Genomic DNA, 27509 nt, shown 5'->3' on the forward strand with positions numbered 1-27509 from the left:
TAGTACACTACATGGACAAATGTGTTGTTATAGATGCTCATTCATTGTTTCTGCTGGAATGTCTTTTTAAAAAAGAAATACAACTGTAGTAGTATAAACTACAGCACAGTTTTAGCAACCAGGGAATCCATTTATGGCAGAAGTAAGCAGGAGTTGCAGTTGCACTACTAACCGAACAGGCTCTGCAACCAACAGGAGAATAGAACTGTTGCTGTTGTGCAATGTGATTCTGAGTGCCAAGCAGTTTATACATTTCTGTTGAGTATTGTGGAGATTCTCACAGCCTGACAAAACTTGTTCTTTTGCTTCATGAGCAGGTCATAAAATATAACACAAAATAAAGTAAATAGCAGTGATGCCACGTACTCACTGGTTCTATCATGCACTAGCTTTCTTTATTGTTAAGGTGTCTGTGGCTGACATACACACAAGTCATAGATTAAAGCAATCCCAAGCCAATAATAATGTTAAAATAATGTTATCAACTAAAATCTATCGATTGTCATTTTCCTTGCTTGTCAAATTACATCCTACTTGTGTCAAGAATTAAATCTACGATATTTCCATTAATGAAACACAAGGTGTGCAAGATATGCAAATACATACACACAATGTTTGTCTAGTCAATGTAGAGAAGTACTGTAAATAGTATGGTATATAGAGGGGTAAAAAGTCCCCCAGCATTGAGCTGTAGAGCAGTGGAACTGCCTTTTCCAGAATAATGGATGAAGGAGGATGTTCCATCCAAAATCTAGTACAAAGACTTCTGTGGGCAGTAAAGACAATTACTTCAACAAAAGCAAGATAAGCTCTTTTTGAATACACTTGATTTCATGAGAAACATTGAATACACAGGTCTCCCACAATACTTTTGTACATACAATGTGTGGTTATATTTTGTTAAAACATTTTTTTATCTACTTGTAGGCTTCATTGAAAATCTTGCATTACAATGTACAGGTGTGAACGGGTATCATCTTAAGAAGCATTGTAAACTGATGACATTCAGTTGTGGTCAAAGATAATTTGATCACATTATTACTGTAGTGTGAACACCAGAGCATCACAATGCGTCACAAACTGTAAAGCTCTGCCCCCATTAGCCAAGTCACCCCTCATGCCACAACATATTTATTAACTACGGTAGCACACCGTCCACCACCCGCATGGGTTAGCTAAGCACGCTACAATAATAAGTTAGTGTATAGCAATTAATATGACTGACTGGAAATTCTAGCATGTAGGAGAAATAAACAAACTGTTTAAAGTGGGCAAATAAAATAAACAACTCCTTTCTTTTAGATTCTGTGTATACGTGTCTACATGCAGTTGAGAGATTACACAAATACAGTACCTCTGCAGGTGCATGGTAATACAGTCATGTTGTGGCATGAGAGCATGATCTCATCGCTCTGAACTTCATTTTGTGTGTGTGTGTGTGTGTGTGTGTGAGAGATAGTTTCAGTGAGTAAGACAGCACTTGTAAACGGAATTCCCTAATCATCCCTAATCACAGGCCAGTTCCGAGGCTAGCGAGATGCTGGCACGCTGTAGTAGGTTCTGTGTTTAGCAGTAGGTTCGGTTCACAGACTGCTCATATTTTCCGATCTGCGTCGTCAGGACAAGTCAAAGGAAAACCCAAGGAGAAACTGCGAGTACAGGTCTTTTCCTTTCCTCCCGTTTCAGTTTGTTTTCACCCCTGAGGTGTGCCGTGTTGGTGAATATGCCGTGGCTGTGTTATTTACCCGGTCTGTGAACGCCAGGCTGTTCTCACAGAAAGGCCTTTTTTCGAGATGCCAGCTCACTCTCTCTATTACCTAAGAGTGTTTGCATGCCTACACAAGTCCCCTCTGTCTTCCGTATCAGCATCTGTTCTGTTTATTCCGCAACTTTCAAAATAGCAGTCAGCATGAGTCAAAGGGGAAATTCCATTTATAAGTGAGTCCCATAAAACCTGAATGACACTGCGTTAGTAAGACATTATAATTTGGTTAGAGAGGATAACGAACATATTACAGTTTTCAGACTTTCATGGAAGACCATGTCAAACCATGTCAGTCAAAGGAATATATGGCAGCCTACAGTGGTGTTGGGACAAAAGTGAATAATGGAATAAGTTTATTATTATTATTATTATTATTATTATTATTATTAACAGTAGCTTCATTAGTCAAACCCCTGGACTGGGTGACCACATCATTCGTTTTTTTTTTTTTCTCTCCATTTTAGCTCATTAAACACATCTGATACAGCTCGTCAGCTTAAAGCCACTGTTATGGGTTAAATTTGCATGGGATAAGAAATGTGTCTTAATTAATCATATCCATATATTAATTTATCTTTAACGACTGAGGTGAGAGTGGCTTTTCAATTTAAGCACTGCTGTGTCAACCAGTCTGATACAGTTATAGTAACAAGGAACTTTATTTTAGAAATCAAATCAGTTGCATGTCCATAACTGTAGGCTATTAAGACTTTAAATTTAGATTGTCAAGCACCTTCCCTGGCTGGTCCCCATAATTTACAGACAAATCAGTCTTTTTTCCATTTCCATTGTTATTTACAACAACTGCCTCTGGTCTGTACTGCACATCTTCTAGTTTCAAATGTGATGATGTGACAGTTTTACTTATTTTTTTATATATCTCTGGAACCAAGTTCTGTTTCCCCAAGAAATCCATACATTTAATTAGCAAACATGGTGCCCAGGGTGGACAGACCTTATCCTCCTGTCTTTTCCTAGTTTACTGGGCACGAAACAGACAAGGAAAGCCCTAAATGTGACTCAGCAGTCAACATAGAAAGTAAACTATATAGAGCTGTTTTTACCGCTTATGATCTTGGTTATGTTTGTTTCTTTGTTTGAGTCGTGCACTGCTCAAAGTTCTTTAATCTCTTTAATGAGATGTGCAGTCCAGGCTTTTATCATAGCTAATTCTGTATTAGACACTTTCTTATTTGCAAGATTGCCTTGAACCAGATAATGCAGGAATGTGGTATTCAACATTTATAAATGGTTTGTGTAATTCTTATTTTCATCAAGGTTTGACAGTCTTGTTCTCGGGATATTTCTTGATGATTTTTGGCATATGCTTTAAAACAATCCCATATGCATATGGCTGATGAGGTCCATGATATGCTAAAAAAGCATATTATGACATGTGGTGTAATTTATCATAACCCCACTCTCACTATTGGTTAGGGGTGTAAAAGTACACAAGAGTCACAGTTCTGTTTGCATCACATTTTGGTTTATAATGTGACACTTTTTCTAAAAATGTACTTAATAATCTAAATGTGTAACTTGACTGAGAGTATTGCAGTATATTGAAATAACTGTATTGTGATTTTGTTGGCTGTATACTGATGCTGCGTTGGTTGTAGTTGGCACTTGTATCAGGAGTTGGGTTAAATTGAAAGGGAGAAATTAAAATAAAATTACATAAATAAATAACTGCTTAACCTGCTCATTATTTTGTGACAAGCAGAAATAAACAATTTTACCCTTTCCCAGATTCTAAGATTCTTTCACCTCTAACTTGTTTGGTTTTGACCTGACTTTGCAGTTTGCTCCAAACCAAATTACCAGGTGTGAATTATGCCGTGACCCACCGTCACGTGCCGTCTGGAGCAAAGGAATAAAATTTGTTAATGCACTTAGTTGTCAAATTGTGGGTTAACCCAAAACTAAACGGGCAAAATGTGCAGTATATAATGTAACAAACACATCAGCCTTGGTTCAGACGTTTTTTTTTGCACATCTTAAATTTTGACCAAATATTACCTCTGGAATTATAAGTTATCATCTTATCGTTGCTTGATTATATAGATTTATTTATACATATTTGTTTTTTGTTTCTCTTTTAGTTTCTGAGTGTCCTTTGACCCCAGACACCCCCAGCAGTGAGACTCGGACTTGCACCAACAGCAGCCGCCTGGCAGCACTGAAGAAACAGAATGACATTGAGCTGAAAGTCAAACAGGGAGCGGAGAACATGATACAGATGTACTCCAACGGCTCGTACAAGGTAGTGTGCTGCTGAATCGCTCTCAGTCTGTGTGTCAGGATGATGGAGTGTGTGTCTTAATGCTCCTGAATGCTGCAAGTGTGTGAAGTATCACTTAACTGCCATTTTAGGCCCAGTTCCAAAACTGCGGTACAAAGACACTGTTAAAAATAGTTTGACTAAATCAGTTAGAATCTTTCTTACTACAAAGCTGTCTTGAGATAATGAAGTCTTTGAACTCAGACGTTGCGTGTAAGTCTCATCTTATGAAATGAAAACAGATGTGAGCAGAAATATCCAATAATGGTGGGTTAAATTACTTCCAAAAAAAAAAATAAAAGATTGGAAACTGACTGAACCGGTTCATGAGCCACATGTGTTCTGAGCTGGACTGGTTATTATTCCAGGAGAGCAGCTGGTATTAAAGATCAGAGCAGATCCAGAGCAGAGCAGTGTCCAGGTCGTGTTTCAGTATTAATGGGCTTTGCTGTGTGTTATTATTATGTGCATATATATATATATATATATATATATATATATATATATATATATATATATATATATATATATATATATATGTTTTGGCTGCTGCAGAGTCTGCTTTTTAGTGCAGACTGAGGGTTCACCTGCGTATGTTTTTGGACGAGAGAAACATTACCTTTAATGTATTCCCATTGTAGTGCTGAAAATGGAAAAAATGATGGAAACGTTGTCAGTGGTGTATTTGGCCTTTAACATGCCAACCCAAGCAAGCACACACCCTCCAGCTGGTGCAGTATGTGTGTGTCAGAGTTAAATATTTGTGTGAAATGGTCACTTTGTTTGCTTTCTACATTGTTATTTTTCATTGTTTGACACAAGTCTAGCATATAAAGCATTCTTTACAGCATCCCTAGTAGGTACATCCTGATCACATTTTCTTTTGCTCCTGAGTTCGAGTCATATGATTTTGAGTATCTGCCGATACCGAGTCCCATTCTGGTACTTTTGCAAAGCCGAAAAAAGACAAAACACATCCAATTTGTCCCTTTAGTTTTTTTTTTTTTTTTTTTAAGTGTTTAATTAGGATAAATAAACAAAAATAAAACGACTAAATGACCACATAAATCATTTCCATTTCCATTCCATCCACACAAATGGGCATCTCTTCTTGAATAAACTAAAAAATGTCACACAACAACAATGTTGTGAATAATCATATATTTTTTTTTTTTTGGAGGGAGGGAGACAGTAATAGTTTTTAGAGTATAAATGAAATTTACTCGTTAGACTAATCACAGAACTCGTTACCTGGAAAAAAAATTGCTCAGCTGAGCTTTCCAAAAGGCCCATTTAGGCCATTTAACTGTGACACTGTTGTTTTATTGAATTAGAATAATGGAGAAACCGTTTCATTGAATTAGAATAAATGCTCGAATTTTTGTTTTCTATGAAGAGTGTTTACTGTGCAGTATAAAGTCAGGGTTGAGTAGAATTTCTAAGTTGTAAGATCAATCATGGGTAAGCAGCGCGACCTCTCAACCGGAATAGTGGCTCAAATTCAAGCCCTTCGCCAACAAGGCTTGACCCAAACTAAAATTGCTGAGCAGCTCGGCATCAGCCAGTCTTCCGTCTGCAAAGCTCTCAAGAAAAACTGCAGCAAGCGCACCAACTGTTCCGGCGTCCGAAAAACTTCTGCTCGCGACAACAAGCAGCTGAGAAAGATCGCAGTCAGCAACCGGTTCAAGTCCACTTCCGAGCTCACCGACTTGTGGAACAAGCAGACCGGCGCTGACGTCCCCAGATCAACCACTTACCGTCGTCTGCACGAACTCGGCTTCAAATCTCGCGTTCCAGCAGTAAAACCGATGCTGAACAAGAAACAAATGGAGAAACGGCTGAAGTGGGCCAAAGAACACGGCGAGTGGACTGCTGAAGACTGGCAGAAAGTGGTCTTCAGTGACGAATCACGCTTCTGCATCTCCTTCGGTGACCAAGGTCCTCGTGTCTGGCGTCGTGGTGGCGAAACCTACAACCACGAGTGCGTGAAAAGATCCGTGAAAAGTTTCCCCAGAGCGTTATGGTCTGGGGATGCGTGTCCGCTCGAGGTGTAGGGAAACTCTGCTTCCTCAAGAAGACTGTCAATGCTGCCGTATATCAAGATGTTCTGGAAACGTTCCTGATTCCGACTGTTGAGGAACAGTTCGGCGAAGAAGACTTCATATTTCAACAGGATCTTGCACCGGCTCATGCGGCAAAGTCAACCAAAGATTGGTTCACTAAAAAACAGCTTGAAGTTTTGGCATGGCCGGCCAACTCGCCTGACCTCAATGTCATTGAAAACCTTTGGGCCATCGTCAAGCGGAAAATTCGCGACAGAAAGCCTACTACGCTGGACCAACTGAAGCAGAACATCGCCACTGCCTGGGAAGCTGTGAGTGCGGAAACTTGCGACAAGCTGGTCAAATCGATGCCGCGGAGACTTCAGGCAGTCATACAAGCCAAAGGGGCAGCCACAAAATACTGAGAAAGTGATGATTGTAATTATAATAAAAATTATTCTAATTCAATGAAACGGTTTCTCCATTATTCTAATTCAATAAAACAACAGTGTCACAGTTAAATGGCCTAAATGGGCCTTTTGGAAAGCTCAGCTGAGCATTTTTTTTTCCAGGTAATGAGTTCTGTGATTAGTCTAACGAGTAGGACAGGTGCGGTGAATACCTGATTTGCTTTCTGCACAAAAAATGCATTCAAAGAATTTCATGATTGCACTATTTCAAATTATTCTAATTCGTTGACCAGCACCTGTATATATATTCCACCTTAGAAAGAGAAAACTGCTTGTGTGTGTTTTCCACCCAATTTTGATCCTTTGGAAATTACGGGATTGGCCCTGTTTTCTGATCACATGAATGAAACAGGGACATCCCTAATCCCTAGTTTTCTGAAGAACGTTAAAATGCAAGACACATGCAAATCAAAACATTGCCTAGAAGTTATATGAACATTATAAAATAACAACTATATCTTAAATACTGATAATTTTTTGGTTGCGCCATTGAAGTGATTTGGTTCTAATAGTTCTGATGTTCAGGGTTACTCTACTGATGCTCATTCACTCTCAAAATAACCAAAATGGGCAACATTATGATTAATGTCACAGTCCTAGATCTAATTGTCAATATTTATATCAGTAGTTTCTCAAGATTTTGGTATCATTGTTGGTGAAGAAGTGAAACTCGTTTATTGACCAATTTTGATGTAATTCTCCCATTGAATTTTGGATAGACAGGGTCTGTCCACATATCTATCTCACCATGAACCCCCCATAACGTAACATGAAACGCGTTACCATTACAGATTCTAGTCTACATCTTACTATAAAACCACAGAACCTCCAGGCTGTGGTTGAATAAGCAAATAACATTAGTCATTGGTTTGAGATATTTTAGTACAGACACACCAAAAATCAAGACTACTATGTGTAGTCCCAAGTCATATTCCCAAGAGGTGGATTTATGACTACATCGTACAGTTTAATCCATTTTATCAGGCACCTGCATTCAAATGAGCATACCAGGAGCTTGCTAGCAACAGCAGCATGATCTTCAGAAATGCTCTAACCCTTAACAAAGGGATAACAGAGAAGTCACTCTCACTCTTATTATAATCAATGACCAATTACTGTCTTTAGTGGAAAATTACGGGTTTCACAACCTGTTGGAGTCCAGGTATAATCTGCCATAAATAAATCACATAGGAATGCATTTAAATTGTGTGTGGTCTGTTTCAGACACATTAAGTTACCTTTAACACTATGCTAACAATAATGGCGACAATGTAAAAAGGAAAAAATAAACTATATTAATCCAAAAAACATATTTTGTATTTGAATGTGTATTGGTATGAGATTTTAATGACCTGTGACTGTCTCTGTCTCTGGTCTGTTTACACAATATTCCTAAAGTCTGTAAAGTAACACTTTCTTGGTGTAAAATGATTGACATCAGGACCTGTGACATGCAGGTGCCTGCATGCAGGTTTCCAGCTGCTGTTAACTTCCTCTGGAAGTGGAAAGCTCTTCCTGCAGGAAAGGCCTTAGAGGTGACGTCAGCATTTAATGGCTGTCCAGAGGAAGCCCAGCCCTTCACAGGCCACAGACATATTTACATGCTCTGGACTTGTATACCGTAAGAAATAAACAGTTTGCACTGTGATCATTTACAATCAAGCAGCAGAATAAGAACGAGTCAGATGGCTGGCCCCAAAATAAAGCGTACATTTCTTAACAAACGTAGTCTTGTAATAATTCTGTTCATTTGTGTACATCAATGACTGTCGTAAAAGTGAAGCCACCACAGGTCTTGCGCCTCTGCTGCCTGGTTTCAGTATGAAATGCAGCTCTGCCCATCACCATAAGTTTCAATAACAAAACAGCTCCTCCTATTTTTCATCAGATTTTTCTCCTCTAGTGTCCAAACAAATCCCACAGTTTTCCCTAAGGTAATATTACTAAATTAAGTTTCTCTCAGAAATCAGTTTTGAACCTTATTCTTCTATATTGTAAGGTAGGGCTACAGGCTACACTTAGGAGTAAATTGATTGACAGTCTTGGCTGGAACTGGCAGGTCATCTGCATCATATGTTATTAGCTGAATGAGTTTTAGTCAAGCTGTCAGACAATCAGCTAGTTAATCATACTGTTTTTGGTCATAAGGTGTTATTGTGCTGTTGGTTGCATTCATTTATAACAATCTGTACGAGGTTATTTGCATTTACATTGTTTTTGCAAGTAGTTCTTAGCCAGCCAAACAGCTAAGGTTAATTCTAGAGTAGTGTCAGCTTAAACACTGTATTAGTACTTTTCCAGACTAAATACCTCTCTCTCCTAAAATATACAGCAATTTATTCAGTTGAACTTGACTAATCATGCCTGCTGTAGTTAAATGTACAGTTCTGTGAGTGCTTTATAAGCGCCTATGGTATCCCTAATATGCTTTAAAAAAAGAGTATTTATAGGCATCCAATATGCAATAAAATAAGCTAAACATGAAAATCTCAAGGGTAAACTGGACTGTAGTAGCTTTAAAATTCATGAACTGCACTGATGGAGAATCTAGGATTTAAGTGCAAAAAGTGTCGTTTATGCTGCACTGTTAACTCAGTGAAGGTGGTCTGAGACACACGCTTGGCCTGGGAAAAGGGGGCAGGTCTAACAAATAAGTAGACAAATCTGGATCCAACTGTAGTCTTTACTGTGCAGACAAATTTGACCGCACGGTGGACATTTTTCACTTATTTTACAAGGTAATGGAACAAACACAGTGTCTGTGCTTTCTGCAGGCATTGATCTAAACAGACTCCGGACCTAGACTGTGAATTGCTTGTGTTACAGACCTAATGTATAAATACACAGTCGGAGACATTAAAGTTGTGTGTCTGGTTGTTTTATGATGTTTCCCCTCCTGTTTCTTTTGTTCTGCTGTCTGCAGGATCGCAAGCTGCTTGCCATGGCCCAGCAAATGCTCCAGGACAGCAAGACAAAAATAGAGTTCATCAGGATGCAGATCCTTAAAGCTAGCCAGACCAACGAGGTGACTTACGAGAACAATGACGGTAAGAGGCTGTTTAGTCTGACTGCTTGACCTGTCGTCCCTGCAGCATGGTTTTACCCTGATATATAAACGAATAACCCCATATTTCTCTTCTTTGAGATGCTGTAAATATGCTGAATCATGATGAGTTTTTTTTTAATAGAATTGTGTGTTTTGTAGAAGTAGGTGAATATTGCCTAGTATATGTACTCTCAGAACACACAAGTACATCAACATTCACAATTTATATTGGACATTGATGGAATGTGGGCTCTGCTTTTAAAATCCATCTGTGTAGTGAACACGCACATGAACACAAGCGTGACCAAAATGAACACAGGTGTTGGTGTTTCCAAGCCATCTTCTTGGAGAGTACTTTTAGAATGTGGTGGAGAGTTAGAGATGAGGCAGAATGGTGAACATCCAACTTGTTGACATCACTAAAGCTCTTGTCAATGATTGCAATTTAAACCTCACAAAAATGAGTGTAAAGGCAATTTTCTTTTCTTTTTTTTTTCTTTTTTTTTTTATTAGTCTTAATTTCAAACGTATGAATGAATGAACAGGTGTCCCAATACTTTTGTCCAGTGTAGTAGTGTAGGCAACACTACTAAAAGCTGTAAAGTGTTGAATGCTGTTGAGGAATCTTATACACTAGGTATTTTTAGATTTGAACCCTTTTATCATCACCTAGATCAGTTACATCTGTGCTATCTTGGCCTCCTCAGAAATGTCACGGGCAGCATGCTCTTGTTTACGCATCATGTTTCAGAGTAGTACTACAGTAAATTAATATACATACATGCTTGCACACGTATACAGACATGTCACATGTCATATGTCAGCCATGTAAAAGCAAAATTGCTGTGTTGTCTGTTCCTGTTATACTAAAAGAGTTCTTATGTTGATTTTACCATGTAAATACTGATACTTTGAACTGTTCACCCAAACTAGTGAATAGCTCTGGTATTAATACTAGTGGTTTCAATCAGTTAAATAAATGAGTCAGATTCATCATACCTTTTTTTCTTCTTTTTAAGATTTTAATAAGAGTGGAATCACATTTATATTAGCTTGTCCGTTACTAAAATAATTTATATGTTTGTATTTTCTTCATCATACAGCTCAAAACTACTCTATGGCTCTACTGTTGCTTTCCAAAAGCACTGCAGAAACTCCAGTAGCTGTAGTATCTATTTCCACACTTCTCTCTGATGAAGACTGGCTTTTTCTGGCATAATAAACATGTTCTTGGTGATTTCCTGACTGTCGTTTGGTCAGTTTCACACAAAATATAGGTGGAATTAACTAATAACAGATGAGAGGCACACCTGTGTACATTGTAAGGTGTGAACACTGGCTGTTCATAAGCAGGGTTTTTAAAAGAGGTTGAGTTTTCAACAATTGGTTGACATCTATTGAATTGGACATTACACCGCTGTATTTAATGCTGTACTTAATAGACCTTGACCTTTCAGTGCCTGCAAACAAGTCCATTATCAGTCCGCTGGACCTGCGGTTGGAGGAGCTGCGTCATCACTTCAGGATTGAATCTGCTGTGGCAGAGGGAGCCAAGAATGTGATGAAGCTGCTGGGTTCGGGGAAGGTGACTGAAAAGAAAGCCCATTCAGAGGTGCGTTGCATTCACCAGGGATCCACCATCCTTATGACAATCCAGCATGTGCTTTGCTTTATGTGAGCAGGAAACAAAGCCTGCATGGAGCTCCAGCTCTGACTGCTAATTGAGGTATTTAAATCTAATTCAAGCTCATGGGGCCAGGAACTTGTCGTCCAGGCCTGGAGTAATGAATGGTAACGGCTCAGTGTGAAATCTTACTGATGGTGTAGCGAGGCTAGCTGCTGTGTCACAAATGTATGTGGAATGTTGGTCAGATGTTTATAACACCTCTGGCCAGTGTCTTATTTATATAGAGTGTAATGTCTTGTTTAGATTCTTGCTTTCCATGTGACCTTCTGTCATGTGAAGATTCTATATTTTGTACAATTCAGTTCAATTTGAGCATATAATACACTGAAGTGCAGCGTTTTGCTAAATTTTCTGTTTAGTTCTCCAGCACTAAGACTGGAGCAGTATTAGCATTAGCCACTAAGTGCTAGCTAGTTCTTTTGCTGTTCAGAGGTGAGTATTATCGGCCTGTAGTCCAGCAGATAGTGCCTAATTCTAATGCTCCAGCCTTAGTGCTGGAGAAATTGGGGAATCTAAACTTACTCTATATAAACAGAAGAGCTTTACTCAAATAAACCAAATAAACAGTATTTCAGGAGCGATATCTGTGTAGATTAACTTCCAGCACTTGTTTGACTTTAAAAGTTTTTTTTTTTTTTTTTTTAAGAATTACAGTTTTGTTTACTTAGCTAAGCCTAACTTATATAACCTACCCCCCACCACCCAGTAGAAAGACCTGCTGAATTAAAAGGCAAACATGGCAGCATCCCTGTTCCTTTTTTGATAGTGTGCTTTATAGTGTGAAAGATACAGTACATTTCATGTTCAGACTGTGTACAAAGCTGAAATTGCTTTTTTCCTAGGTATTTTGTAAATTCTATATTCTGGTCCTAGTACGTCCCACACTTCTGCACTGTTTAAGTTTAAATAAAAATAATAAAAAGCATACATACACCTGCCCCCTGCTGTTCTGACCATGCTGGCCTGTTCACCCAAAGTGGTTTTCGGTCAGCGCGCAAGTGTTTGCTCTGAATTCCCCATTATTAGAGACACATATAGTGAGTGTTCGAGGCTAATACTCTCTGTCTTTCTAATCTAGGCACAGGCACGTTTTAACGAATCTAGCCAGAAGCTGGACCTGCTGAAGTTCTCCCTGGAGCAGAGGCTAAGCGAGCTGCCCAAGAACCACCCGAAGGCCAGTGTGATCTCAGAGGAGCTGGCCATGGTGGCCTCCCCTCCTCAAAGCCCACGGCAAAGCATAATCTCCTCACAAAACCAGTACAGCACTGTGGCCAAACCTGCTGCCCTTACCGGTAAACATTATCTATATGATTCATGCTTTTGAGGTTTTATGCAATTATCATATACAGTCAGGTCTGTAAGTAGTCGCATAGAGGCCAGTGTTTTATGTTTGTACCCCATCACAATTAATGAAGCAACCATATAGTGATTGAAATTTAGGCTTTCAGCTCTAATTATGAGGGTTTAACAAAACATATTGAAATGTTGATTGGCCATGACGGCCATTTAATTTCATAGAACTTTCATTTTTGAAGGCTTAATTGAGCAAGTAATTGAGCAACTGACTTAAAAACATGGACAGATGAAACCTTTACTTTAATTATGATGAAAAAAAAGGTCTGTAGTTAATACCATGTTTTGAACTTAAACTGTAAAAGATCATTCTAAAAAGTTTCAGTAGAATATGGAAAGAGTCAATCTAATTAGAAAAGGTGGGTTTTTCATCAGCAGCAGCATACTCTGATAAGCATAATCTGTAAAACATGGTGGAGGCATTGTTATGGCATGGGTCAACTAAACTTAAGTGTCTGAGGTTTATTGACTATGTGACTGTATTAGAAGTAGCATGGTGAATTATAAAGTAAGCTCTACGTTCTGCTTGGATTCGGTCATATATTTCAGAACTGGAAGTAAAAATCATCATTGTAAAAAAGAGTAAAGACCCAAAACATACTACAAAAGCAACCAAAGAGCATATTTTGTGGAGGTGTACTAAAGGAAAATACAAAAGTTCTTAATGTCCAAGCATTAAGAGATCACAGATCTAAAAAACGAGCTGCATCAACTAGAATAAGTTGCATCCCTAAAGTCTTGTGTTAATAATGTCTGACAGTTATGTGCTCCCCTGGTGATGAAGTATTACAGCTAACTGTAGTTCAGTAGTCTTTACCTTTTCTGAACTTCCTGTTACTTCTCTAACTGAGATTTTTTCCACCTGTGTTGTACAGGGACGTTAGAAGTAAGACTCATGGGCTGTCAGGACCTGCTGGAAAATGTTCCCGGCCGGTCTAAAGCAGCGTCTGTCTCCCTGCCTGGCTGGAGCCCCAGCGAAACACGCTCCTCCTTCATGAGCCGAACAAACAAGAACAGAGCCGGCAGCAGCAGAAATCTCTCCAAAGCAGATGAGCTGTCCAGTTGAGCGCTTTTCTACCTTTCTCACTTTCAGATCAAGAAGTTGGATTGTCAGTTTGATGAATTGTCTGTTTGAAACGTATGAGGAAAGATTTACAGACCTGAGTGCATTCCAGAAGTTTTAGGACGTCATTCTTAAAGAATTTAGCGTTGTATCCTTTCAGAACTCAAACGTTTTTGCATTAATTTGTCCCCCTTTTTTACCACTGAATAAATGTAAGAAATATAAATTACAAAAATAAAATAAGCACAATACATTAATCTCAGCTGTGCAATTTTACTCACAAATTTACCTCAGCGATGCTATTTTAATCACCAAATTCATTCGGTCGTGCTATTTTAGTCGTACATTTACCTTAGTAGTGCTTTTCTAATCACACATTTACATCATGCATTTGCTCTAGCAGTGTGGTTTGTTCAGAAATCTACCTCAGCATTGCTATTCTAATTATACATTTACCTCAGTTTACAAACAAGTGTTACTCTCCTAACCCTGTACAGCTTATTTATTTTAGCTAAATAAGGTAGTTATCTGATAGCACGCTTGATAAGTGAAGCTAAATACTTTATTTAGTTTAATTAATGTAAGTATAATGTAAAAAAAAAACAAAAAACAAAAACATTTTACAGCTGTTTGTCAGCTCCCTGCTGGCTCTCTTCCTCACTGCCTGCATTGTATACAGAGGTGCCCTGAAAAAATCCTAACATTAAAGCAAACACTGCAATTTTATGGACACAAATATTAATGAGTCATTGTGCATTATAAATGATTCAGTCTTGTTGTCAGAATTATTTCAATTGCGAATTGTTCTGTGCAACCCTACTTTGGATATTCCTGCCCAAAGTGTCATATAGTTATGAGGCTACTATAGCCACTATTTCACACTCACCCACTCCAGTGCGTTAAAACAGCACATGACTGTGTGTTTGTTTTTCCTCACGGCTCTATTGCTTGGACTGAAAGGTGTACTGTTTGTGTATTGCATCATCAGATGAGATCAGTGCAGTTCTGAAACTGGACAACACAGTGGTGGGGCAGACTACCTGGAAGCCAGTCAGCAACCAGTCCTGGGACCAGAAGTTCACACTGGAGCTTGATCGGGTAATCAGAGATATTACTCAGACACACACACAGACACACACAAACGCTTAGGCTGCAAGCTTATAATCCCATTTACACAAGTAAATACCCACCTTCTCACATAGAGTATTGCATGCTCTTCCTCATACATTAACCACCTCAACTTTAATAATTACCACAATTAAGTTTAAGAATGTTAATCCCAGATTCGGCCCAGTTTTTTTTGGGAGTGGTACAGTACTACTTTTTCATGTCTGATACTATTAGCATATCTGCCGTATTGAAAACAGTTTATCATTTAAAGTAATCTGTTAATAATACACATTGTATTAAGAAACTCTTCCCTTCGCCTTATAGAGGCATGTACATAATATCACACTCAAGCTTAATTAATTTACTTCCCTAAAGTAAATTACTAGCTGATACTTAAATGTCTGGGCAAAAAGTCTTGTTCTTCTTTCTTGTGATGTGCATTATATCTGTACTTTATGTAACCTAGAATACAGACATGTTGGCTTAAACACATGTAGCCTTGGGTTCTAGGGGATGTTAAATGTACAGGAATTGCTGATTTAAATCCTGCTGATTTGAATTATGCTGCATCAGCAGCCAGAGTCCGAGAGATAGCACAGTGTGTTATGTTATGGGTGAGTATAGCAGGTCTCTCCCTTCGTCACTCCTTTTTTGATGCTGGTCGGCATTGGCGTCTGTTTGCTAATCTTTCCGAGTGTGTTGGTTGTCTAGTAATTCTGCATTAATTTGTGGCAGTTATAATACAGACAGAGTCCGACTTCACATGTATCAGAGGACATACGCGCTGGTCCTCACTGTCCTGGTGTTTAGAGCATTTAAAGTGAAGGGGAGTCCTAGTAAGTGGCCAGGTTAATTGGCTCAGCTAAATTGGAGAGAAAATTGTGTTTACAATAAATTATTGATAGCTACTGTGTACGCTAATTAAACATATCTAATTATTATATTTGATCCAGTGTATTTTGGCTAGTACTGTACAAGTACTAAAAACCTGTGTTATTCTTTCTCTTTAATAATTCCCATGCTCTTACGCTCTTCGTAAGCAGTATTGCTGATTCACTCGCACTTATATCAAACACCTTGAGAGGAATTTCAGCAATTGTGAGGTTACTGACCCACTGTGGGTGTATTTGTTAATGACTGCTTACAGGCCAAGTTGACTGAGTTCATCTGAGTGATTCCTGAACCTGCATCACACACAGTCATGGTTCACCTTTGTGAATTTTATGATGGTTTTCATTATTTTGAGGGCCATCTGTGTGTTTATTGATGTTTTCACCGACCTGAGTGCATTTCATTACATTATTGACTGATCTTACAGTTATGTCACCGCAGACAACGTGAGGGCAGTAATCTGTAGTTGAGCAACGAGAGGCTGAGTGTAACAGCCAGACAGCGCTAAGACTGCGGTTAGCTCACCCTCCCTGTGAAAGTCAGGCTTACGGGTGGATTAGCAGATTTGTTGGGAGTAATACATAGCTCTGAAGGCTGTGTCCTGATCTTCGGCCATGTGCTTTTTACAGCTATCGAGTTCATGTTTTCAGTGCTGTTTGGACAAAAATATAAGGAGACCTGCTTATTCATTCTGTCTTTTGAAATTACGAGTAGTAAAAAGAGTTAATCCTGTTTCTGTTGGAGTATATTTCTCTACTGTCCAGAGTAGACTTTGTATTAGAATTTGGTGTATTGATGTGGTTGGGGTTTGGGGTTTGATTGCAAATAGAATGTGACAAAGAGTGTGATGTATTATTTCTGGTTATATTTTTTACTCTGTTATCCTGGTAAGCTTCTGCTACTGATGCAGAGTGACTGACTTGTAGTAAATCTTACATGAACTACACTACTAAACATTACACTTACTGGACAAACTGAACAGAATCCAGTGGAAAAATCTGCTCTGCTTCTGTACTGTTACATAATGAAGGTGGTCTGAGATATACTTGTTCTGGGAGAAGGAGGCGGGTCTACCCATTGAGTTGGCAAGTCTCTACTGTGCAGGCTTTGGTTGCAAATTTGACAACATGGCAAACAATTCTGGCTTCATTTCTATAGAACAGAAGGGAATGGAACTATTTTTTTATGTTTTCTACAGATATTGGGAAGTGCAAACATCATCAAGCAGGCTAAATCATTAATATTTATTTATAGTCATTCATTTTTCCCCCCTTTTCTTTGTGTGAAGTCTCGAGAGTTGGAGATATCTGTGTACTGGAGAGACTATCGCTCTCTGTGCGCTGTGAAGTTTCTGCGGCTGGAGGACTTCCTGGATAACCAGCGGCATGGCATGTGCCTCTACTTGGAGCCACAAGGAAAATTGTTTGCTGAGGTAGGCCCATTTTTATTAACATACAATTGTCCTCATATAAAGCACAGTTAACATACTATGCAAAGCTGTATTTATTTTGTAAAAAAAAAAAAAACTTCAATCTGTAATTGAGTTGTAGTAGGTACTATTACTGCTACAATTACTAGAACTATTATTCTACAACCTGTAATGCTACTGCTGCTACTACTACTGCTGTTAATACTACTTTTATTTCCACTGTTACAACTACTGCTACTATTAATACTTCTACTAATATAACTATTTCAACTTCTAATACTACTGCTGTGTCTACTACTACTATTGCTACTATTAATACCACTACTGCTATTGCTATGACTACTATTGCTTCTAGTGCTGCTACTATGTCTACTATTACAACTATTACTGTTAATGCAGCTTCTATTACCTGTACTACTACTATTACTACTACTACTGACACTACTACTGTTACTACTACTGTTACTACTACTGTTGTTCTACTATTGCTAATGCTAGCTTACTACTGTTACTAATTTTACTACTTGCAACAGCCTCTATGTCTGCCATTACTATTGCTGATACTACAACTCATCCTAGCACTACTGCTGCCACTACAATTTGTGCTGTTAATACTACTACTTCTGTCACTGCTACATATGATGCTATTACTAGTACTACTACCACTGACACTACTTAATGAATAATAATAATAATAATAATAATGTTTTTCCCAGGTTACATTTTTCAATCCAGTTATCGAAAGACGACCAAAACTACAAAGGCAGAAGAAAATCTTCTCAAAACAGCAAGGTAAGTTTTAGTCATACATATCTTTCTGTGAGAATGAAAAGTAATGTTTATCCCTCTCTGTGAAAGATATGAACTTTAACCTGTTAATGTCAGAGGTGCGGTCAGAACAGTGATTGATGATTTTGATGTTGCTCTTTTGTTCTCTCCAGGTAAAACATTTTTGCGGGCCCCTCAGATGAACATAAATATTGCCACATGGGGTCGTTTGGTAAGGAGAGCCATTCCATCTGTCAACAACTCCTTCAGTCCCCCGGTGGCAGAGCTGGGGTCAGCTCTGAGTCCTGAACCTGGAGCAATCGGTCACCCAGACTCACCGCCTCTGTCCAGGTATGCAGAAAAAAAAGCTTGTTACAGAATAATACATAGTGAATACCAACAACTGTGTGTTGTGGAGCAAAACATGCATTTTTTGTTTATGCGCAATTTTCACCAAATACTACTACTACTTTTTTTATCTTAAACAGTAACTAGCCATCTATCTTAGATGGTAATTAGCATTGATTTAAATATAGTAACCCCTCAGCCAGTGTTTAGATGTCCATGTGACGTTCAGGCCCCTCGCTTTATCTATACATGACTGTTCTAATGAGACGTCCTCGAAAGACTCCAGGCCCAAACATGGCTGTAGGCCAGAGCTAAAACAGAAATTGGAATGTTGTCAACAGTGTTGTGATTTGACCCTTTCCTTCAGTGACCCGACCGTGACCAAATTAGACTTTGACAAAGGAGCCACTCCTCCTTCAAACCGGCACTCAAACTCTGTGGAACTAGAAGAAGAACTGCCAACAAAGGACAAAGTCCCAGATGGAAGGGAAGTGCAGGTACTAAATCATTTTAATGGGGTAGTATATGTAACACATTGTATATGTGTAACACATATTGTAACACAATCACACAGGCACAGTTAAATCTCACAGAAAAAGGCTTATTACATTAGAGTATACTAGTGCTGGTTTATGTCTGTAGTATGTTGGGTTGGTGTAACACACAAGCAACACTGCTGAGTCTGAACCACTCATGCCAGCAAAACACAGACACCTCATACACCACCACCATACCAATCAGTGTCACTGCATGATGAGAATAATGACCCACCACCTAAATAATAGCAGCTACTCTGTGGTGGTTTGTACTGTGGGGTCCTCATAATTAAAAAAACAAGGTGAAATGAGTATGCAGAGAAACATACAGGACTACAGCCTTTGCAGTCAATTATAGAACTGCAATGAGTCACAGAAGATCATAGAGCTGATTAAATGAATAAAGTATATAATACTTACAATTGTTTTGTAGTAACCTGCCAAACCCACAGTATTGAAGTTATTATATAGTCTCTTTCTTGTATACCATAGTAGTGTATAGTACACAATTGGGATACATTACCATTATCAATGCCAACTTAAATATCATCTGATACTATGAAATTATTTGGAAAATAATCTTGTACATCATGATCTATGTTAAATTTATTATTGGTGTTCAGTAGTATATTATACCACTGTATGATACTACGCTGCATGTTATCTCTTTTAAAAGATTGTTATCATTATAAATGTGTATATTTATAGTAATTTCCGTATTTTTCTCAGGATGCGTTAGCCACCTTTGACTTCCTGAACGACAGTCGCAACAGTGCAGTGACCAAACCGGACTACGACAGTTTGGTGGTAGATGATGTTCAGCAACCTGTCCTGGAGCTGAGCAGTCAAGAGATAACTGAGAAAAGGTGCCATACCCATCATTCACCTGAACACACTCAAATAACATTGCATACTGTATGTCTAAATGTTTGTGGACACCGACCTTTAATGAATGCAGTATTGATCTACATCAGGTTGCACCCATTGCTTAGCCACACACACAACCTTTGTATTCCACATAGAGAAGTATCGTATATAATTTGTTCTATGTAGCAGATTAACAAACATGAGCTTACAGGCACCAGACCTGCACTAAAAAGGGGTATAAACTCCTTAGCATGAAGCTGTGGAGCAGTGGAACTGTGTTCTCTGTAATGATGATGCTCCAAACAGTATATTGGGGATGAGGTGGGGTGGTAACCATCCAACATCCTGACCCTCACTAATGCTCTTGTTATTGGCCATGTCATTTACTGTGTCTTGTAGTTGCTGTCATCTAATGTGTCTAGTCTCACATTCCTGTACTGATTATTATAAAGTTAGTATGTTAGCTTGCTAACAGGCAAAACAGAGAGTATACTTACTAAATGTGAATTAAAAAATCGTACGTTTTTAGGCCAGCTACTGGTCTTGTCCTTAATTGCTACTGTGGCATTAGCACACTGGCTACAGGCCTTGTCCAACATCGTTACCATCTAGTCCAAAGTTGCTACCATGGCATTCACACGGCAGCCAGCATCCTCGTTCTATATGGTTACCGGTAAGGGCCTTGTCCCACATCGCTACTGTGACATTACCAAGGTCCAGATAATATCTCCAACATTTTACGTACAATAAATATAAACACCCTGAATATTGTATGGATCACTGATTATCTCCACATTTGCCACATCATTAAGCCCACCCACTGAACGATTCTGTAGCCCCAAGTACAGTTAGCTTACCGTGCTTAGAAAACCTGTTTACATTTACCCTCTATGCTTAGAATGATTTGGCCCTGCTGTGTAAAGAGGCCACTGAATGCAATCAACTCTAAAGTTTCACATTAAAATTTAAATTGAAACTGAATGTAAATGAAAACAATAAATGAGCAGGTGTCCCAAAACCTTTTTCCATAAATTGTAGCTGCATCGTTATTTCTAATAATTCAACACTAAATGTGTGATTCTGCGTTTATACTGCATTTAGTAGTGGCAGAGTAAAGCTAAAATGTCCTATAATAATTGTGTTAAAACATTCAGATTATGTAATGAGAACTAAGCAAAAAAATAAAGTTGAAAATGATTGAGAAATAAATACGGAAATAAATAAACTGGACTAACTCATGGTGTTTATATGTTCTCAGGGAAGAACCGGAGATCCAGTTCAGTATTAGAGACTTTAAGTGTGTGGCAGTTCTGGGTCGTGGACACTTTGGAAAGGTATGCTCTTGTTCCGTGTGTTTAAAAACCACTAGATGGATGGTACATTGTTTGGCTGAGTGTAGTGTGTCTGGACAGTGCTCTGAGATGGAAAATTGTTTACCCAGCATTGTTCCCCTGCAGTTTTCCTCTCAGTGTGGGTTATTATGTCTGTTAGCTACAGTTTCATTGCCTCACTTGGGTCTCTTCAATAATTCAACAGGTCTTACTGGCGGAGTACAGGAGCACTGGAGAAATGTTCGCCATCAAAGCTCTGAAAAAAGGGGATATTGTGGCTCGGGATGAAGTTGACAGGTAAAACACTTTCACAGCTACTTGTGCTCAAGTGTCCTTGAGAGAGACGCTGTGCAGTACCGAGAAAAGTTCCTGCCAGAAAAAAACACTGCCTGGCACAGCCGGGCCTTTTTTGGCTAGATGTCTTCCAGAACCTAGTTGGCTGTGTTGTTTGAGTGTGGAAGAATTAGAGGGCTAGTTGCTTATGAGCTCCCCACATACATTTGTTTATTTCAGAGCAGTGGAAAATAATTAGAAATTTAAATTCAATTAGTTCTGCAATGCAAAGCACATATGTATTGTCGTCCAATTTATATCAGTTTTTATTACATTTTTGTTTCTTGGCTAGGTTCTAGCTGCATATCTTGTCCCACAGTTTAATGAAGAGAACTGTGGGACAAGTTAATGAATGATGATACAATAGTATGACCCAATCAGCCACATTGGGGAACAGCTTCATACCACCCATGTCATTTGAAAGCTTTCCTGTTACCTTTTCTCAGTAATATAATTTAAAATCTTTGAAATGCAATATACAGTTTGATATTGTTTAGTTATAAGCAATTTTTATAGTTTGTTAATTTTTTATCTTGATTATTATTTATTTAGTAAAATATTGTAGTCACAAACCTTAAACCCAAAGCACAGTTAATGTTGTGCTGCTCAGTGATCTGCCAGTGCTGCAGTGTGGCTGGTTGTTGCAGTAAATGGCTCCTGGCAGGTTGGACTCTCCACTGGAATAAATAGTTTTGTGTGTAGCAGTTCTTCACCCTAACAATGACTCTTTGTGCCCGTCTCGCTGACCTCCGCAGTCTTATGTGTGAGAAGAGGATCTTTGAGACGGTGAACAGCGTCCGGCACCCATTCCTGGTCAATCTCTTCGCCTGCTTCCAGACCAAGGAGCATGTGTGCTTTGTGATGGAGTATGCTGCTGGAGGGGATCTGATGATGCACATCCATGCTGATGTGTTCTCAGAGCCACGGGCTGTGTGAGTGACAGACTGCATTTACTCATAGATCCCTAATAATTACATGTAATGGCCAAATGAACAGTATTTTTAATAATGCTGTCCCTGTTTTTCCCTTTCTGCAGTTTCTATGCTGCCTGTGTAGTACTAGGCCTGCAGTTCCTGCATGAGCATAAAATTGTGTACAGGTACGTCAGAGAATCATAAACTAAAACATGCCTATTTTTTTTTTTTACGTCCTATGCGATTAATTATTAATTGTACCCCTACAGGGACTTGAAGCTTGATAACCTGTTGCTGGATACTGAAGGATATGTTAAAATTGCCGACTTTGGTCTCTGCAAAGAAGGCAAGTTTCACCTTTTGATTTCCTTTAAAAATATTTTGATCTGTGCAATGGTTTTTAAACCAAGCAATAAACCTTTTATATAATCTCATTATAACTGAGGATATTCATTATAATTAATTACAATGCAGTTGAGCAATATATAGTAGGGATTGAAAATAGTAAGTATAATTTTAAATTAAAAAGGGAATTAAAATAAGACTATTCATTTAATAATACAATTTATACAGTAAACAGAAAAAAAATAATAAATAATGCATTAGTAATTATTATCAGTATTATTAGTAAATATTTGTTTTATTGCTACCAATAGAATATGTCCCTCTGGAATAAATAATAGATAAACATTACCCAGCTGGCACCATGCCTAATGCCAGGTGTGAGCAATAGTGGGTATAAAGACCCCAGCATTGAGCTTTGTGGAGATGAGAATAAGTTTGGTGGTGATCATCCAACATCCTGATCTCACTAATACTTATTATTTAGTACTACAAAATCTAGTAAAAAGATAGATAAAAGATTTTGTGCGTATAGTGTATGTGATTTTAAAAGTGGATTGTTTAAAGAAATGCTTAATGTGTTTCTCATCATTTGCATTTCAGGAATGGGTTATCAAGATCGTACTAGCACATTCTGCGGCACTCCCGAGTTTCTTGCTCCTGAAGTCCTGACGGAAACCTCGTACACGCGGGCAGTGGACTGGTGGGGGCTGGGCGTGCTCATATTTGAGATGCTGGTTGGAGAGGTGAGTGAAGTGAAGTTAAACATTGACTCTGAAAGTGTTCAGTGAGGCACTCAGGCAGAGTTCAGTTCTAAAGTTGTAAAGCAGACTGGGTTTCCTGGCAGTGTGATTCTAAAACATGTTCCTCTCTGTCCACAGTCCCCGTTTCCAGGTGATGATGAAGAGGAGGTGTTTGATAGCATTGTAAACGATGAAGTTCGTTACCCGCGATTTCTGTCTACAGAGGCCATATCCATAATGAGACGGGTACGTTTTTGAACTACAGCTTGAGTTTCATAATTTCATGTTTAGTGTTTTTAGAGTGTTTCCATAAACTGCACATTTATAGTCCAGTTAAATCAGACTCATTTAAGTTAATTTAGTTCTGTCACGAGTATTACGTTATTGACCTATTGTACAACATAGCGCATGACTTTAATTATGTCCATTATTTTGTCTGAGTAAGGAGGGCACACTAAAGTTGATGAAGTTTAAAGTTTGATTGACAAATCATAATATATCATCTTTCTAACAATATCATAATATATTGCAAAATATTTAATCAGAACTGCAGTATTGTGATGTGTCTTATCTCCAGATTCTTTCTCAAAATGTTATGTTATAGTTTTATAAGTGTGAAATCACACTTTGTCATTGTGTGTGTTTTAATTCTTACATTTTCTTCCAATCTTATTTCCTCTCTGCAGCTGTTGAGGAGAAATCCGGATAGGCGTCTTGGTGCAGGAGAGCGAGATGCTGAAGAAGTGAAGAAGCATCCATTTTTAAGAGTAAGCTCTGTTTGAACCTCTGATTCCTGTTTGGCCTCTGAGGGACAGCGGGCAAACATAAAAATAAATAAACTCATCATTCTTGTCACAGTGTAATTTAACGACAGCACGCCATGTGCTTATAAATTATAACACAGTACAGATTTCCGGAACATTACTCCCTGGTCCTTTCATTATTCAAAGCAGAACTGCGTGTACTGAACATAAGATTTCCTAGAACCCATATTAGTATTTACCATTACAAGTGCAAGTGCAAGTTTCTTTAAATGCGAATAGGACATTGTTAAGATGTATTTAATAAATATATATACTTACCTTTTAATTAAAGACTAATCTATTTTCTAATATATTACTAAATTACTAACCAGTCATTTTTACCCGACTGATAATCTTATGTACGCACCAGCCATAACATTAAAATTGCCTTTTTATTTCTACATACACTGTCCATGTTTTCAGCTCCACTGATCACATAGGACACTTTGTAGTTCTTATAATTATAAACTATAGTACTGCATCTGTTTCTGTGCATATCTTTTTATTATCCTCCTTTCACCCCGTTTTTCAATACTCAGTACCCCACAGAACCACCACAGAGCAGCTTTTTGTTGGGTGCTGGGTCATTATTCTCAGCACTGCAGTGATGCAGTTAGTGTGTAGTGCTGATGCAAGTGATTGATAAGACACAGCAGTGCTGGTGGAGTTTTTAAACACTCCTGTTTGCAATGTACTGTGATAAAAGACGATGATGCACCAGGATAAACAACACAAACTGTGCAGCTATAGATGAGCTTCATTCTCTGACTTTACTTTATCTACAAGGTGAAGCAGTTGTAGGTAGGAGTGTGTAATAGAGTGGAGGACAGTGAGTGTTTTAAACACAGTGTTTAAAAACTCCAGCAGCACTGCTGTATCTGATCTACTCACTGTACCAGCTCGACACACACTAACACCTCTAACTACTGCACTGCTGAGAATAGTGACTCACTACCCAAATAATAATAGCTGCTCTGTGGTGGTTTTCTCTCCTGTGGGACAACATATATTGTCTGCTGTTTCTGCTTTTGCTCTTCTTCTGTAGTTATTCCACTAACGTGCCTCTTCATTATTCTCTCTCAGAATGTGGACTGGGGTGCGCTGCTTGCTAAGAAGATCCAGCCACCGTTCGTCCCGACCATTAAAGGCAGAGAGGATGTCAGTAACTTTGACGATGAGTTCACCTCCGAAGCACCAATACTGACCCCACCTCGGGAGCCCAGGGTTCTGACAGCCAATGAACAGGAGCTTTTTACAGACTTTGACTACATAGCTGACTGGTGTTAGTTGGTTTAGCCCCTCCCCCTGACCATCACAGCCCTTTTGCCCACATGTGTCCAATACTGTGAACCAAACCAAACAACCAACATCCACTGCCAGAGCAAGCAAGCGACTCGAGGACCTCTTGGGCACTCTTCGAGGAAACACTACATAATTTTCTTCCCAATTTATTCTAGCTAATTCTTCCCCCATTGGTTTTAATAATTTTTGAGTCTGGACAAGCGTATGCCTTCTCCGAAACATGTGAAATCAAACTCTGCCTCTTTTCTAACTGCAGCCAATCAATCATTAGCCTTTCACAACACAGTCTGTGGAAAGTGCCAGATCCCCAGCTCTGATGCATCCGATAACAGTCGCCTGTGCTGACAAGCTTCACAATGGTATTAATGATTGGAGAGAGCATGGCCAATTTTACTCTCTCAGACTTCGGCTACTGATGGCGAAGGAGTATTACCCAGGATTTGAGCTCTGCTGAGCCGCTCAGAGCCCCCTGAATTCTTCATCAACTAAAATAGTTCAAGGAGATTTAGTTTTTTTTTTATTTTATTTTCTGTTTTTGACGTCAGAGCACTGGGATTTTTGATAAGTGGGCTCTCCTTTAAGAGCTCACCTCTTGAACAGGTTCGATGAAGTCTTCTCTCTTCCCTTTTTTACTAGCTAATCATAGAAGAACACTTTTTGAAACACTCTTTGCCACAGTGTGTGTTCTCAAGGCTGAAATGTACTTGTTATCTGAAACACGAGAAAAAGTTATTGAATCCAGACAAGCAGCACATTCATTGCTAAATTACTGCAGTTACGTCAGGCTGCACAAGCTCAGACAATCTCCACCCCCGCAAACTAAAGACTCGTCCCACTTAAGAACACTATCTTTTGATCCATGTATTTATTTAGTCTTTTCTCCCCACAATGCCTTAAATTCTTAACAGATAGTGAGCGAGCTTCCAGACAAGAGTAACTGTCAGGTACTGAAAACTTACCAAAACAGGCTGCCAAACTGGCTTCGTCTCATCCTTGACTTTGTCTTTTTGGATGAGTTTGATGAGTTCCTTGGCCAAGAACATACAGTTGGACTTGAAAGATTAAAGAGATTGTGCTATTAATTTTTCATCTTTGGTGGTTTTCAGACTTTAAATATTTTAATATTTCTCTTTAAACATCATTGTACTCCCATCATTGACAAGCAAACAAATGTAAGTTATAGTTTTATACTATATATATTTTAGGATATTATTAGGATCTTGGATCTGCTGTATGGTATGCATATGTGTGATCTTTTTTTTTTTAACATATGAATTGTGTATGGTTATCATTGGAGAGGGCAGCTCAAATGTGAGAGCAATCATACTTCAACTTCTCAAATGGAATGTAAAAATGTATATTCATAAAACAAAAATGTATATTTTTTGGCACGTGGATATGCCAAAGCGAGACTGTGTATTTTTAATAGTCATTTTTTAAAAGGTATTTGTTCATAGTGTGTGACTCTTCTAGGATCTGGTCAGTCGGTTGAGCCATTTCTTGGCTCTTTGTGTGTTCGCACGCCAACAGCACAGCAAGCGATACCATGGAGGAGTGATCATGTATTAAACAAATTGGGAAGTTGACGTTTGGGAATTCCTAAGGGTTTGATGAGGATGAATCCCATGCAAAAATGGAATCCAGCTCTTCCCTGAACTGCTGGCATGCAGAAGACTGTCCTGCACCACCTCCACCCTCTACCCCTCCATCAGAAGAAGCTCTTATGGACTCTCGCCAACAACTTCACTCAGTGTATCACCAAACCTCTTTCAAATACACTCTGTACACACAGCCAGGTCTGCTCTGTCTCTCTTTTCCAGCTGTATGGCGCTTCACAGGGGAATGTAACCACCAAATAAGCCTGAGCTTATTGCAAGCTATTGCAAGTGAATCAGATGTAGTGTAAAAAGCCATAGTATAAAAGTACAACACTGCTTTTTAGTGGCTGCAGTTTAAACACAACACTAATGACCAACTTCTGACACCAGTCTTTGCAGGTAAACTATAAACAGTAAAAAATAATACTGATACTGTGTTTTTGAAAATTGATAGAGTATTACAAAACAAAATATCACAATACAATCC

General features: G+C 38.7%; 1 protein-coding gene across 1 annotated transcript in view; it reads left to right on the plus strand.

Moving 5' to 3' along the window:
- Positions 1–27215, plus strand: part of pkn2b (protein kinase N2b) — a 50368-nt gene extending 23153 nt beyond the window's left edge. The window contains exons 3-22 of the mRNA XM_007238941.4: positions 3868–4028; positions 9482–9605; positions 11062–11216; positions 12370–12583; positions 13520–13705; positions 14696–14805; positions 16997–17140; positions 17854–17929; positions 18079–18256; positions 18621–18750; positions 19519–19655; positions 20915–20990; positions 21193–21284; positions 22076–22252; positions 22357–22419; positions 22504–22580; positions 23180–23322; positions 23458–23565; positions 24006–24086; positions 25206–27215. Of these exons, the coding sequence (XP_007239003.3) occupies positions 3868–4028; positions 9482–9605; positions 11062–11216; positions 12370–12583; positions 13520–13705; positions 14696–14805; positions 16997–17140; positions 17854–17929; positions 18079–18256; positions 18621–18750; positions 19519–19655; positions 20915–20990; positions 21193–21284; positions 22076–22252; positions 22357–22419; positions 22504–22580; positions 23180–23322; positions 23458–23565; positions 24006–24086; positions 25206–25409 (2636 nt within the window). The 3' untranslated portion in view covers positions 25410–27215. The remainder of the gene's footprint in view (positions 1–3867; positions 4029–9481; positions 9606–11061; positions 11217–12369; positions 12584–13519; positions 13706–14695; positions 14806–16996; positions 17141–17853; positions 17930–18078; positions 18257–18620; positions 18751–19518; positions 19656–20914; positions 20991–21192; positions 21285–22075; positions 22253–22356; positions 22420–22503; positions 22581–23179; positions 23323–23457; positions 23566–24005; positions 24087–25205) is intronic.
- The last annotated feature ends 294 nt before the right edge of the window (positions 27216–27509 follow it).

This window comes from Astyanax mexicanus, chromosome 5 (assembly GCF_023375975.1).
Source record: "Astyanax mexicanus isolate ESR-SI-001 chromosome 5, AstMex3_surface, whole genome shotgun sequence".
Classification (NCBI taxonomy): domain Eukaryota; kingdom Metazoa; phylum Chordata; class Actinopteri; order Characiformes; family Acestrorhamphidae; genus Astyanax; species Astyanax mexicanus.